Genomic DNA, 14,886 nt, shown 5'->3' with positions numbered 1-14,886 from the left:
GAGATATTAGAGATAATTTTGCAGTGGTCTGTTATTTTTTTCAGAGCTGCATTAGCTGTATGTTTGACACCCCCTGGTTTATCCTTGTCCTGATCCTGGTGTTTTGGTGATGACGCCTTATGTCCAGCAGATGGCGCCGTGCTCCTTCCAGCCGGTGAACTCACCAACATGGATGTGAGCCGCTGGCGTAAAAAAAAAAAGAGTAGAAGAAGAAGTGGTGGCGCAACACAGTTTAGCTAGCGCTAGTTAGTGACAACTGCTTCATCCGCTGTAACGGCAGGACTTGGCTTCATTTACTGTCCTTCCAGGTTTTCTAATGTCAGCCTTTAACTCCGGTGACAACGTCGCACAATGTTTGAGGTAACAATAAAAACCCAGCTGTCAGTTGTGTTGTTGTTGTACAGTTGGCTAGCGGTGTCTGGACGTGAAAATGTAGCGTAATTGTTACAGTTAACCAGCTGGATGCAGCTCCATAAACAGACATGCATGTAAGCAAATACAGGGATAAGTCTGTGCCGCTAGCTGTTAAAACATTCACCCCTTCACATGTCATACATTGTACATGTCTGTCATTAATACATTCATAACAGACGTCAACGGCCACCATGAAAGACATTTAGACTGAACTTATCTCTAAATATACAAATCAGTACAGTGTCTCTAGGATTCATTCTGCTCTTGTTAGTTTTATTTGGAGGCTTTAATAAGAGTACTGATGCTTCTGGACATAATATAAGATTTGAGGGCAAATAGAAGACTTTTAATGTGTAAGGTCGAGCTTTGATTGACAGGTGTGATCTGACAGCTTACTCTTCTAACTTCAGGAGCTTCTGTTTATTGTATAAAACCACAATTGTTCCTCTCAGAAAGCTATGCAGTCCAAAAAATGTGTCATACAGCTGTTTGACAACGTTCATCAGAAGACTAACTGCTGGAGATTTACTTATTGAAGGAGACTTATTGATGTGGTGAAGGAGGACATGCATAAGACCGGATAAGATGGAGGCAGATGATCTGATGTGGAGACACATAATGAGAGAAGCACAAAGTAGAAGTAATAGTAGTAGTAGTAGAAAACTGCCATTGAATTTGACATAGTGTGAACAATTAATATGTTTTATCACATTAATCCTCAAAGACTCAAAGAGCCACCAGTAACAAAAGCATCAACTGATCTAAAATGTTAAATAACCTATGAATCATTAATCTTGTCAATATGTGTAAGTAATCGAGGTAAAATGCAGTTTGTCATCTTTTCATCATCATCAGATATGACCCATTTGGACATTCAGAGGCTCCATACCGAACGTGGAAACACTGTAATCTTCTGCAACATTGATTCACCAGTAAACTCCAAGTAGTTTAATAAATGACAGTGGATGGAGGCATTTGTTTCTTGCAAGTGCTGAAGACTGAACATGTATCTTTGTGTCTTCTTTTCTTTACAGGATCCTGAACTCCAAGATCCGTTGACATTGAATCTAAGTGTAAGTGAAGGTGACCAGAACTCATCAGGCCACGGCTCAAAAAAAGTCCCAGTGAGCCCGGACTATAATTGTGGAACACCAGATATTCAGGTGATCATCAAGGAAGAAGAGGAAGGCTGGACTGTGAGTGAAAATTGTGAGTGGAAAATGAAATCCATATCACAAATAATCATTTTCACTTTAAAAGACAACATACACAAAGAGATTATGTATTGATTTGCTACTGTGCCATTTTTTTCTTGTAAATACAGATGAGAACTTATCAGAAAAGGAAAGAGATGCCACTTCCACACTCATTTGTCATCCCCACTTCAAAGCACATGAGAAGGAGAGTTCTGTTTCATATGGATTAAAGAGACACCACAGACTGGATTCTGAGGAGAAATGCTCTGAAGAATACAATGACCCTGGTTACTGTGGGCAAAGTTCATCTGAGGTCAGCCAGAGACACATGGTCATAGACTCTGATGACAGACCCAAACTGTCCTATGTTTGTAGAAAGGAGTCCGGAAATGTGACTGTTTTTCAGTGCAATAACACAGCAGAGAGACATTCATCCTGCCCAGTACATGAGGTAATAAAAACCCAGGAGGGGACACATGCTAGGGCCGAGCAGCAGAGCTCCGTCTACATCAAGTGCCTCTCTGAAAGAGATCCTGATAAGACTGTGTTGTCATTGGGAGCAGATCTGAACCCTGGGAAACAAAGCACATCTCTGTCAGAAGACGCAGAACTACATCAGATGAAAAGATCAATACCTTGCCAAGCAGTAAGTTAACGTTTTTTCGGCCTGAGTTTCTTTTTTTATTGTATATGTCACTCATCATCTCTCTCTGCTTTCATTTCCTGTCATCCTTCTACTGTTGTTACCAATAAAAAGACATGAACTGAATACAAATGTCCATACTCAGCCTGTTTACATTACCATAAAAGTCCAATAACTGAGAGTAATTGGATAATTGTAATAATCAGATCTGATGCATTTACGTGCACTTCAGAAATGCGATAATTGAAAAGCCCTGGTTTAGATGATCCTGTCCATTATCGGATTTCTTTCAGAGTACGCACGTAGTGATAGTAGAATTAAACTTTCTGTTGTCTTCCACTCATGTTTGACTATGTAATTATTTTAATTGTGCTTACACATGCACAGACATAAAAGAATGAAATAAATCAGATTAACCTGTATACATTCAGGAAGACATCAGAGTATTGGGGAGAAACCAGGTGTGTTAATCTAATTTCTCATATCTGATAAAACCTATCAGATTATACTGTTTACATGGCCGCTTGAATAATGACAACTCCAGAAATCGGATAATGATCAAAGTATTGGTGTGAATATAAACAGGCTCAATATACTGGAAAACAGAGGTAGTATCATAGATCCAGAAACAGGAGATGGCAACTTTGCTCTCATAATTCTCTCACAATCAAATTTAACTGCAGTGTTAGTCCTTACAGTTATATAACTGCAAATCACTGCATTTTAAAGGTCAAGTGTATGCAGTGATGTTAGTGTTAAAAAAAAACAGGAAGAAAGTTTGTACATCTTTTTAACCTGTTCCTTCCCACCTAATTTGTGTTAATTTTCACCTATTTAACAAGTTCCAAAGTTTATAGTTGAAGAACCACAAGGAAAAAATTAGTAACGACTCCTCATTTGAAAGGTAATAACCTCTAGTTTCAGAACATTTCCTTTTTTAGTAAGTGGTTAAAGTACAACTTGAACTACATACACTAGTCCCATTAGCTACAATCACTATCCAGGTGATTCTTTCACTAATTATGCTTTGGTGCTCAGGAATACTATAAAAAAAAAAAAAAAAAAAAAAAAAAACTTAGCAACTCAATTGCAAAGAATCTAAGCTTTCTAACAAAATTTAACATGAATATATTAACAAAAGTTTTACTATTGAAAGTTTATTGAATTTAATACAAAATGGTGACTTTTAAAATGGTAAAGTTGAAGTTTTTGATCGAGCATGAATTCCACCAGTCTACAAGCAAAATGGTGTCAGACTAAAAGCAGTGAAATTTTAATACATTTGATTAATTAATAAAGAAAAATTAAGTCAAAAGTGCTAGTTTGTTGTAGTTTTCAAGATACAGTATTAAATCAAAATGTGAACTATGAATTAATGAGAGAATGGGTTACACTCAAAAGGAATCTCTTCAACATTTTTATGAATGGATGTAAATGCATCTACTTTCTAGATGTTCATATTCTTGTTTGTGTAGATTAATCATAGCCTGATGGCATCTACACCAATAGGCTACAGTCGGTATACTGTGTTATCATTTTCTTTGGACTATTTCCTGGTTTACCTGCTGCGTTACGTCTCATAAGGCTTATTTTAAGCATTATTTGATGTGACATTTTTTGATTTTCTTATATCTCTGGGTGGTACACACTGCTTCCTATGTATTGAAAATCTCAGAAGATCAAAATATTCACCATGTTTTCTGTTTGTAGCATTCTACTGAGCACAAGCCGCTGATGTCAGATGGACACAAAATAGCATCTACAAAGTTAGAGGACCAAACACTACATTTGACTGTTAGACTACAAGATGGGGAAGATGAAGAACAGAGGGAGCAAGATGAAGAAATTGGTGGTTTAATCAACTCTGATGGGGAGGTCATTGAATGGGATGCGAGTGAGTGATGGATTACATGTTTGCTCCAATATATGCATTTGTTTCTCTTTCCCATGCCAGTTAGAGAGACCTTAAAGCTGCATATGACTTTCGTAACCAATTTTTTATCAAATCTGTAAAACCGGAGTCATAGCCGAAGTATCTCAAATCTGTTAGTCTTTCTGTGATTACGCACCTGAATCTCTTCCCTCACGGGGAATAATTTCAAAGTGTACTCCACCATAAACGATCCATTTGTTTACAAACAGAGGCAGTAGGTCACTTGGGCATTTTTGGAAATTTGTTGTGACGTGCATTGTGGGAAGCTGCAGTAGCAAGAGGCAATGAAGCTGTTTCTGTGTTTGTTGCTGCTTCGGCCATAATGCAGCTGCCTGGAGCTCCGCTTCCCACAGTGCACATTCCAACAAATGTCCGAAAATGCCCAAGTGACCTACGGGCTCTGTTTGTAAACAAATGGACTGTTTATGGTGGAGTACACTTGGAAATTGTTCACCGTGAAGGAAAAGATTCAGGTGCTTAATCACGGAAAGACTTATGGATTCATAATACTTAGGCTTTGACTCGGGTTTTACAGATTTGATGAAAAACTGGCGATGAAAGTCATGTGCAGCTGTAAGTAACAGTCCTGAATTAAGTACAAAACCCTGTAATGTTTTAATATGTATTGTTAAATTATTGTAAGGTATTGTTTCAGTGCCTTTTCTTTTGTGCATAGTATGAGTCAAAGAGGCAAAATAGTATCGACAGTTATGTATATTTTCATTTGTACTCGACCTGATCTCATCAAATTAAAATGATGTTGAATCTCAGATAATGTAAATGTGACCAAGGTCTCCAACCAGGCAGAACGTCCTCATCCTAGTAAGGTAAATAAATATCTCTTCTTAGACTTACTGTACATACATACATGCGTTCATCTCTGCTGTGATTGCAGACTACCAACAGTGTTTTTGGGTTTCAACGGTTGTACTCACAGGGCGGTGTCCTGTCCGAGTCTCAAGGCCAAAGTCAGAGGGACAGCAGAAGTCCAACACTTGTCATGGAAGTGTCTGTGGAGGATGAAGAAGAAAGGGAGGAAAAAGAAAGAGTACTTAAGATGACAACTGTTGCACCCTTGTGTCGTGGTAAACATGTGAAAAGAAAAAATATCTATGTCTGGTTCTAAATATGCTTGGGATGCAATACTGAATTTATCTTTTTGTTTCCAATTCTGGAAGGAAATAGACCTAGAAGAAAGACCAAAGCGCCAGGAATAAGTGTGGTATCACAGGATGTTGAAGACGAAGAGAAAGTTCCTGCAAATCCTGGTGAGTGAACCCTTTTTTTTTTTTTTGTAAAGTCAGGAGAAAGGATGGAAGAAAGGCCTAATCCAGTGAACAGCTGAAAGAGAAACCTGAAAGTGAGTTCTACTTTTAATTTCAAAGACTATTAAATAAATGTTTATGTGACTAAAATGACACTTCTGTAACATTTTTGTTACAGCAAGTTGTGTATTTTTTGTTCCATAGTACCAAGGCGGACCCGAAGAAAGAAAGCTTTCCCCGCTACAGTAGAATCAGAGGAAATAAAAAGAAGTGTTCGCTCTGTTGCAGGTGGAAATATTTTTTACAGAAAACAAATCGCACTCACTGAAGAAAAAAAATGATGTGATATATTCCATACCAGAAAAAGTCTTATAAAAAGTAAAGCCTCAGTCATTTTTACAAGACATGGAATATGTATTTATTTTTACTTGAAAATAACGATACAGAATTGAAAAACCACATAAGTCCAATAAAATGAAATGTCATATTTCTCTATTGTTATGTTACAACAATATACCACAGACAAGACATGTGATTTTTCAATTTTCTGTTATAGTGTTTTTTATTATTAATAATATTTTTAAGGAAAATGAGCATTTCATTTTTAAAACAGCTTCCATACCATATGACCTGCACTGGATGCAAAGAAGATACACCTCTTTTTGTTAGATTTTAGCGCTTCTTGTCTTGAACATCAATATTTTTATGTTAAAAAAAAAAAAAAGTTCAGGTTTTGTGATGATTATTAATAACTAGGATCCTGATTTTTTTCATTAGGTGAAAAGTTGTATAATTTTTTTCTTCAGTGAATGAAAAGTGTGTCAGTTGTATTCAGAGTTGCTTTGATATGTCTGGTTCTGATACCATTTCTTCTTTTAGTTCAACTGTGCAAGTTAAAGCAAGAGGCAAAGAAATTTCTACATGCAAATTTTAACCTCATCAACTCTTTATAACAGAGTAACCTTTTTTTTTTTTTAGATTGTGACAGTGACCTTATTTTTTTTTATATACTAGCCAAGCGACCTTACAGAAAAAGGAGAGATGTGAAATCTGCTGAAGGAGCAGGAGGATCCACAGGTGCTTCAGGTGAGAGTTAATAACAGACCGACAGGATCCACGAAGAATGTAGATTCAAAAAGACTGAAAACTACAAGGAAGAAAAACATGAAAACAAACTGTCAAACTGTCTGTGTGGTTCAAATAATAATAGTAGCTTGTCTTCTTGAACCTGTTTCTTATGTATTCGTAGGGTCCAAATAGTCGCTATGACACTCAGTCCAGAGAAATAAATGGGATATGGAGGCAGACGTCATAAGTGGACAGCTCACTTCACATCTGGGTCTCTTCACATACGTCTGGAGTGACCACTCATGATCAGATCTCACTTTTTTTTTTTTTTAACTAAAATGCAGACAAAGGGTAGTCATACATTAAAATCAAAGGCTTATGCCATATTAACGCCATAATCTGCTCACTGACCATCAAAAGCCATCAGTCTGGACATCAGTACATGATTGCTGTGTTCTTATCTTAAGCCCCCAAGACTTGTTCAGCACCAGCTGCCACTGAATATTATTAAAAGTTTATTTGTCAAACTACAGACAAATGTGATTACTACCAAAACAGTAAGAAACAGTAGTACTAAAACAGTGGCTGTGGCTGCTTGATGGTCTGGATGACAAAGGAGGAGGGTAAGGCTGGGTAATTACAGTGAAGAAGAAATGGTGAAACAGAGAATCATTACTTGTCTTTTATGGGGTTTTTTTTGTTTCATTGATTAACTACACAAAGTATCTCTCCTGAAATATTTCTCTTATTTATATGCTGGATATGTGCTATGATGTCATCTGTATAAATGAGAAGCTGTGTGTTTGTGAGGCTCAGACGCTTGACAATGATGTAGTTAATAAAAATATATTATTAACAGTGGTGAATAAAAGACTGTATTTTCAGTGAGCTACTTCATAATGTTAAGTAACATTAGTGAGTTAACATGTAAAGAAACTGAATGACCCATAGATACTATAACAGATACTGTAACATCCCTGAGTTAAACCACTTCAGTTAGTAACTAAATGTAGCATTTGTCTGTCAACCTGGACAGATACTGAATCTAGAAGCCCCTTTGGTAAGGATGAAATCAACAACTCTTTATTCCTGTTTTCCCACACAGGGAAGAAACGACCTGGCAGAAAGATGGTTCGTATACCAGTGGAAATACCTCCTGAACTCCTAAAGAAGCCCAAAGAGAAGATTGACTACCACTGCTCAGTTTGTGGTAAAGAGTTCCCTCATGCCTACAAACTGGAGAGACATGAGCTGATTCACACAGGAGAGAAACCCTACAACTGCTCCATCTGTGGCAGAGGCTTCAACCAGAAGGGAAATCTCAAAACGCACTACAAAGTCCACTTAGGTGAGAATAATTATACAACCACTGCATAATATGTTTTGTCACAAGTTGGCTCAGAGGATGGACAAAAAGGAGGAGATCCCACAAATATCAGTAAATTTATTTAAGAAATTAAATAAGAAAGTTAGATTAACAGATCATCAGTAGTGAGTGTATTATGTAGATATGTGGATCTGTGTGAGAGTGTGAGAACATAAGCCAAATCAACCAAGTTAAACTGACAAACCAAGCCAGCAACCTAGGAAAGAGAGAGAGATTGCGTGCTCTGGCCTCTCTACATACAGTGTAAGGCCTTGTTTCCACTACAGGAACTTCAGGGTAGTTTTATGGGGGCAAAGCCATTGGTGCGCATCTCCACAGCAGGAACTGCCCCTGGGGATCAAATTACAGGAACCTTTATGGGGTCTAATGCCATGTTTCCACTACGTGAAACTGGTTCAACTTGACTCGGCTCGACTTGACTCGGGTACCAGGTACTACTCCTAGAGACCGTTTCCATCAAAGGATACTACTGATTTTAGAGTACCCAGACGTCATAGCGACACAGCGTGTAACTTTGTGTCATCTGCTCAGAGAGTTGCTGATAAACTCGCTCATTGCGTTGTGCCGTCAAGCTCACAGTGAATTTTTTCATCTACCACCAATGACAGAAATGTCTGAATCTCCTCAACCGACCATGGTGTAGTTTTGCAGGCTGTCATCATGTGGATTAACCTACCGGTATATTTACTGTAAACTTCCGCATCTGTTTTTAAAAAAATGGCGGGTCGCTGCACAATGACGTACATGACGCATTGACGCAGAGACAACTCTCTAACCAATCAGGGGTGTGCAGTGTTTAGACGTCACATTTTAGTATCTCTTGGAACCTTGGTGGAGTAGATACCAAAAAACTAGTACCGGGTACCAGATGCCACATCCTCTTATGTAATGGAAAAACAAAAAGGCCGAGTCGAGTCGAGTCGAGCTGAGTCGGTACGACATAGTGGAAACATGGCATAATTGAGTCCATGCTCGGGGGTAGGTACTCCAAACGGCCCTGAAAACCCCTGGGTGGAGCTTAAACATTTACGTAAAACTGATCAGGTGGGCCCAGAGCAGGATAGGAAACAAGTAGCACTTTTAAAGCTCTGGAGAAGATGAGTAGGAAATAGATTTCTGGAGTATTAACAAATTTTATAACCTGAAGGAATGTTGGTGATAAGTGGACCAGCACAGATGTGCAAGCACTGCTTGCATTCTATATCCAAAACGGTCACGCAATAATTGCAATTAATTAGCTTATTATAGTGGGCCTGACTGCAGTGGAGACACGATATCCAAGAGGGACGAGTGATAGAACATTCCTGTACCCCCGCCTCCCCCTTGTACCCCGAAGTTCCTACCTATAGTCCCTATAGTGAAGCCTGCTCAGGAATTCAGGTGTGAGTCAGTCTTCCTGATAAGACCACACCCCCACTTCTCAGCAACAACTAAAATGGAGACTGGATTTGAGGCAGGAGGCTGTTAAAGTTACCATATGTATAATATAGACTGAAATACCAGTATGGAGCTATTTTTGTGGCCAGCAATGCAAAGAAAAACAAAATAAGTCTTAGCATTAGTGTTGTATTGATAGTTTGTATTTGGAAACCAAAGTGTTTTTGTATTGAGTCGCAGGCCATTTGTAAAACACATTTTGTTTGTTTCAGATTTTGCCAGGGAATTAGCTGCATTTTTTAAAATTGAAAATCCATCTTCAGAGTCAAATCAGAATAGCTTTTTAAGGCAGCTGTTATTGAATCTAAAGGCCGAAGATAGAGAGAAAGTCACCTGAAAAATAACAGAATTTTTCTTATCTTCTCTCTGTTAAGGTCATAAAGGAGCTCAGGATTATGATGAGGCGAATCCTATAGCATCAGAACTCTCAGAATACTTGAAGTCTCTGCCAGGAGAGTCCAGGATCAGGACATCGTTGCGCTGCCTGGAATGTGGGAAAGACTATGAGAGTCAGTCTGCTTTACAAGCTCATCACATTACTACACATTCCGAAACATCTGCTGAACCAGACAGAGTCAGGTACAGTGGATCACAGCTGCTTTTCTGCCGTCGATGTAGCATCCAGTTCAATGACAAAGACAAGCTGGAAGAACATTTGAAAACTCATGTGAAGGAGAAGCCGTACTCATGCCCTGACTGTGGGAAGAGGTTTATCAATGAGAGCTACATCCAGATACACCAGCGGATCCACACAGGGGAGAAGCCTTTCCTGTGCTCACAGTGTGGCAGAGGCTTTCACACCGCCTCCTCTCTCAAACTCCACGAGATGCAACACACAGGGGAGAGGCCGTTTGCATGCTCCATCTGTGGGAAGACATTTCGGATCAACTCGTACCTAACAGCACATTATCAGACCCACATGAAAGACAGGCCGTTCATCTGCAGTGTCTGTGGGAAAGGTTACTCCAGAGCTGAGGAGCTAAAGGTGCACCACAGACTTCACACTGGAGAGAGACCCTACGAATGTGGCGAGTGTGGGAAGAGCTTTATCTATCGCCAGGGACTACGGCAGCATCAGCGCACGCACGCCGGAAGACGCATTGGGCCAACCAGACAGCTCGGCAGACCAAAGCAACAGGCCAGGGTGGACATCTGAGGGTTGGACTGTGGACACCTTTTTATTTACAGAACCATGTTGCATTCATTAAAGATAAACTAATTAGATGCCTTATCTTGTGAATATGACATTCTTATCTCATATGTTTGGCAAAAGAGCTCGTAATCTGGTAATTATGACAGAATTTAAGCCTAATTATCAATCTTCGCTACACAACATGGAGTTTTTTTAGGGGGCGAAAAGGCCTCTTATTTGAAATTGAGATTAACGTCATTCATTCTCTAAAGCCCAGAATTCACAGATTACCTCACACCTGTTCTGTTGATGTTCATGTTAACAGATTATAGCAGCCCCTCTGCTTGCTCATACACTATTCACTGTTCACCAGCAGTGATATTTAAGGAATAAGCATTGTGATGAGTAGAAATGTAGACAGTAAATCTGATTAAAGCAGTTCAAGAGTCAAAGTCTAATGGCAATGAGGATGAAGGATTTTCTGTAATGCTCAGTCCTCCAGGGCAATGAGGTGATTCGTCTACTGCAGGTTGATTAGATTGTGGTGAAGTGTAATTTCAATTGTCCATGATGTCCTCCTCCTTATGAATTGTACATGGCTCCACCAGAGCCTTCTGTGAGCTCCTCTGCTTTCCCAACACCAGCCGACTTGGCGTCTTTGTGTTTGATGGTCCCGCCCCAGCAGATTGCATCATAGAAAAGCACACTTTCCTTGACCAGTTGGTAAAACGTCCCTGCAAGAAATAGTAATCTGTCACTTTCAACACAGTACATCTGTGTTTGAGGACCCCTCCATCTTGTTGTTCAAATGCATTTCAAGATAGTTGTATGTTGGTATATTGTTAATGTATCCACCACGTGATTTTATGAAATCCATGACCATTTCTTTGGTTTTGGGGGTGCTTATTAGGAGGCCTTTTTTTTTTTTTTCTAAACTTCACTGATAGCTTTGGTCAGGTTCCTATTCTCTGAACCCTTTCTTTCTGTCCATGTCTGATACACACCACAGGGCATGTATGTACATAATTCTGGATGATACAGGATTCAGAGTTGTACTTAAAGTCCACTGTGTACAGTGTGAACAGGAAGGGAGCCAAAACAGGTCCCTGTGGAGCACCAGTGCTGCTCATTACTGTCCCCCTGTGTGAGGGGTTCACACATTTTGATAGCACACTCCTTCAGCTGCCTAAAACACACACCACCTACGCTAATTAAAGTTTTTGTCTAGTGAAGTAATAATATCTGGTAAGTTCATTACACGTTAGTAATTATAGCTTTTGATTACTAATGTGTGATTAATTTATTTGTAACTACATATCTGAATAGATGATTGCAGTTTTTCCATTAGCATCATTGTGACCTAGTGCCTCCAAATTTCAAAACTATGGTGAACAAACTAGGCAAATCTTTCTTTATTGGATTTAGTATTCCTTGTATTTCATACCATTCATCCATCCATCCATCCATCCATTTTCATCCGCTTATCTGCATCCAGGTTGCAGGGGCATCAGCCTGAGCAAAGCCCAGATGTCCCTCTCCCTGGCCACCTCCTCTAGGTCCTCCGGGGGGATTCCAAGGCGTTTCCAGGCCAGCCAAGAGATGTGATCCTTCCAGTGTGTCCTGGGTCTGCCCCAGGGTCTCCTCCTGGTTGGACATGTCCAGAACACCTCACGAGGGAGGCAGCCAGGAGGCATCCTGACCAGATGCCTGAACCACCTTAACTGGTTTCTCAATGTGGTGAAGCAGTGGCTCTACTCTGAGCCCCTCCCAGGTGGCCAAACTCCTCACCCTATCTCTAAGGGAGAACCCCGCCACCCTGCGAAGAAAACTCATTTCTACCGCTTGTATCTGTGATCTTGTCCTTTTGGTCCCTCCCCACAGCTCATGACCATAAGTGAGGGTAGGAATGTAGATCACCTGGTAAATCGAGAGCTTTGCCTTTGGGCTCAGCTCCTTCTTTACCACAACAGATCGGTACAGCGTCCACATTACTGCCAACGCTTCCCTGATCCACCTGTCGATCTCCTGTTCCATCCTTCTCTCACTTGTGAACAAGACCCCAACATACTTAAACTCCTCCACTTGGGGCAGCAACTCTTCTCCAACCTGTAGAGGGTACTCCATCATTTTCCAACTTAGGACCATGGCCTCGGACTTGGAGGTGCTAATCTTCAGCCCGGCTCTTTTGCACTTGGCTGCGAACTGTCCCAGTGCAAGCTGGAAGTCACAGCTTGATGAATTCAGCAAGACCACATCATCTGCAAAAACCAGAGATGTGACTGGGAGGCCCCCAAAGCGGACCCCCTCGTCCCCCTGGCTGTGCCTAGAAATTCTGTCCATAAAAATTATGAACAGAATCGGTGACAAAGGTATTTCATACCAATATATTTATATTTAAAATTCAGCATTTTTTGCACTTGACAAATAATGGTATTCTAACTATGAGATAGAATGGCTAATTTATTTTTTCTTTAGTGAATGCAATGCACCTCTGTATTTTTTGTTGTTAACAGTGTTTAAATATTACAGTAAACGGTTATTCTTTCTTCCTTCTATTCCTCCCACCTTCGACTGAGACGGTTTCTATGTCTTAAAATTAGTGCTACAGAGTTGGTGTGAGTTGCCAAAAATAATATGGGATGCTTACTGTGTTGTCTTGTTGTATTTATGTTTTGTAATCATGTTATTTTATGTTAACTCCTCTCCAGTAGCCCATCTGTTCAATTGAGTGCCTTTGTATCCTGCATGCCAAATACTAATACTTAATGTTAATAATTATGCACAATATTCTTGTTATTTTAAAATCCATGTTGATGGAATACAGACATTTTTCAGAAATGTGTTGCCTTTCTCATTCTTATTGTACTAATACTTTATAAGATAAGATAATCCTTTATTTTTTCCACACTGGAAATGGAGAACCAGAGCAAGGCAAGATATACAATAAAGATTAAACTATTTCACGCTATTTCAACATTATTATTGTAAACAGGGATGATAATAAAAACAGTGTATTTATATAGCAGCAATTCTTAAATTTTTTAGGCTAGAAACAAAATCTGATATTTCCTCACAACCCAAATGAACAAAAAATTGATTAAGAGTGATTCTTAATACAATATATCACAAATGCATGAGGTGAACAAAATGTTTTACCACCATTGTATATTTTTGGCATGGGAGGGAATTGGCCCGTCAACCAACAGTCGACCCACATGTATTAATGGGCTGATCTGAGATTTCCTAACTTGTCTGTCAACCTAACCCCAGACCAACTGCACATGCCCAGAACCTATGTCAGCAGTCTGAGCAGCAGCAGCAGAATGTCCCAAACAGAAACATAATGGTGGTCTGGAGGTACTAAGTTTTGAAACATTAAATAATACGTTCAAAGTTAAATAGTTAACCGACCTAATAGGAGAAAAAGATAATATTTGGAACACTTTTCCTAAACGTGTTCCACTTCATGAGAGGTCTTATGTTTCTGCTTAAATGTGATTATAATATTGATAAATTACCTAGCAAAATTTCATAAGCAAGCTCTGATGGCCTGGAAACTAATCTATATATATTTACTAACAAATTATTGCATATGGAATAACAGGAATGTTCTATATAAAATGCATCCCTATTTTATGAATAAATGGGTTGGCAAAGGTATTATGTTGGTCAAACAAGTCATTAATGCTGATGGACAATGACTGATGTATAATGAATTCCTGTCTAAATGTAAAATGCCAATTACACCAAGAGAATATGCAGTAGTGTTTGATGCTCTGCCAAGAGTCGTGTTGCAGCTGTTTGAAGACCCAGGAGATGGTGTCTCCATGACTCATCCAGTTAACAGTAGAATATTCTTTGGAGAACCAGATCACCAAAACAAAATGATCTAATAATAAATATATAATTTATGTCTTAATTTTTAAAAAATTATTTATATGTGTATACTCCTTGGCAGAAACAGCTACTTTTATGTAACTAAGTACAGGTCTAAATAAAGTTCCTTAAAAACAAAATGTCCCAAACACATCCTCCTGGAGCAAGAGAAGTCTGCCTACAGGATCTCCACTGTGGAGTCCCTGTCCTGCAACTTCCGCTGTCAGACCAGAAATTACACAGTTTACGTCAGACGCATGATGTAATGACGTCTCCTTTGAAAACGAGGAGGTCCTATGCTTAAACTTGCATGTATAGTACACCTTGTAAAGGTGAGTGGCATATCTGCTCTGTCCAAATAAGTAAAAAGGCCTAAATGTTTATATTCTGCGAAATTATTTTACGTTTTAATTAAAATGTGTAAATGTATGTGTCGCAATGTTACTGCATGTTAGTTGAGAATAGGCTACTTGCTGTGTTTTAGTAATTAACCCTTTCATGCACAGTGGTCACTCCAGTGGACAGTTTCTCTCCA

At 39.2% G+C, this 14,886-nt stretch overlaps 1 protein-coding gene across 4 annotated transcripts; it reads left to right on the top strand.

Moving 5' to 3' along the window:
* The first annotated feature begins 208 nt into the window (after nt 1-208).
* LOC115413028 (zinc finger protein 37-like) lies at nt 209-13,313 on the top strand. 4 transcript variants are annotated; one of them, XM_030125966.1, is made up of 11 exons: nt 209-360; nt 1,449-1,623; nt 1,739-2,256; nt 3,964-4,147; nt 4,958-5,013; nt 5,124-5,271; nt 5,362-5,454; nt 5,656-5,739; nt 6,466-6,537; nt 7,625-7,867; nt 9,718-13,313. In XM_030125966.1, the coding sequence occupies exons 1-11, from the start codon at nt 352-354 to the stop codon at nt 10,497-10,499; spliced, it is 2,364 nt and encodes a 787-aa protein (XP_029981826.1). In that variant the 5' UTR covers nt 209-351; the 3' UTR covers nt 10,500-13,313. The 4 variants fall into 4 exon arrangements, with proteins under 4 accessions (XP_029981826.1, XP_029981772.1, XP_029981712.1 ...); XM_030125912.1 differs by having other exon boundaries at nt 5,118-5,271; XM_030125852.1 differs by having other exon boundaries at nt 5,082-5,271; nt 5,365-5,454.
* The last annotated feature ends 1,573 nt before the right edge of the window (nt 13,314-14,886 follow it).

This window comes from Sphaeramia orbicularis, chromosome 1 (assembly GCF_902148855.1).
Source record: "Sphaeramia orbicularis chromosome 1, fSphaOr1.1, whole genome shotgun sequence".
Lineage (NCBI taxonomy): Eukaryota > Metazoa > Chordata > Actinopteri > Kurtiformes > Apogonidae > Sphaeramia > Sphaeramia orbicularis.
The sequence above is the reverse complement of the archived record's forward strand: the minus strand, read 5'-3'. Positions and strand labels throughout refer to the sequence as shown.

Excerpts from the sequence above, each read along its gene's own strand:
- LOC115413028 (XM_030125787.1), top strand. Across the intron at positions 5,272-5,361 it reads TGTTGCACCCTTGTGTCGTG|AAGGAAATAGACCTAGAAGA; the intron begins GTAAACATGTGA and ends TTCCAATTCTGG. Across the intron at positions 5,455-5,655 it reads GAAAGTTCCTGCAAATCCTG|TACCAAGGCGGACCCGAAGA; the intron begins GTGAGTGAACCC and ends TTTGTTCCATAG.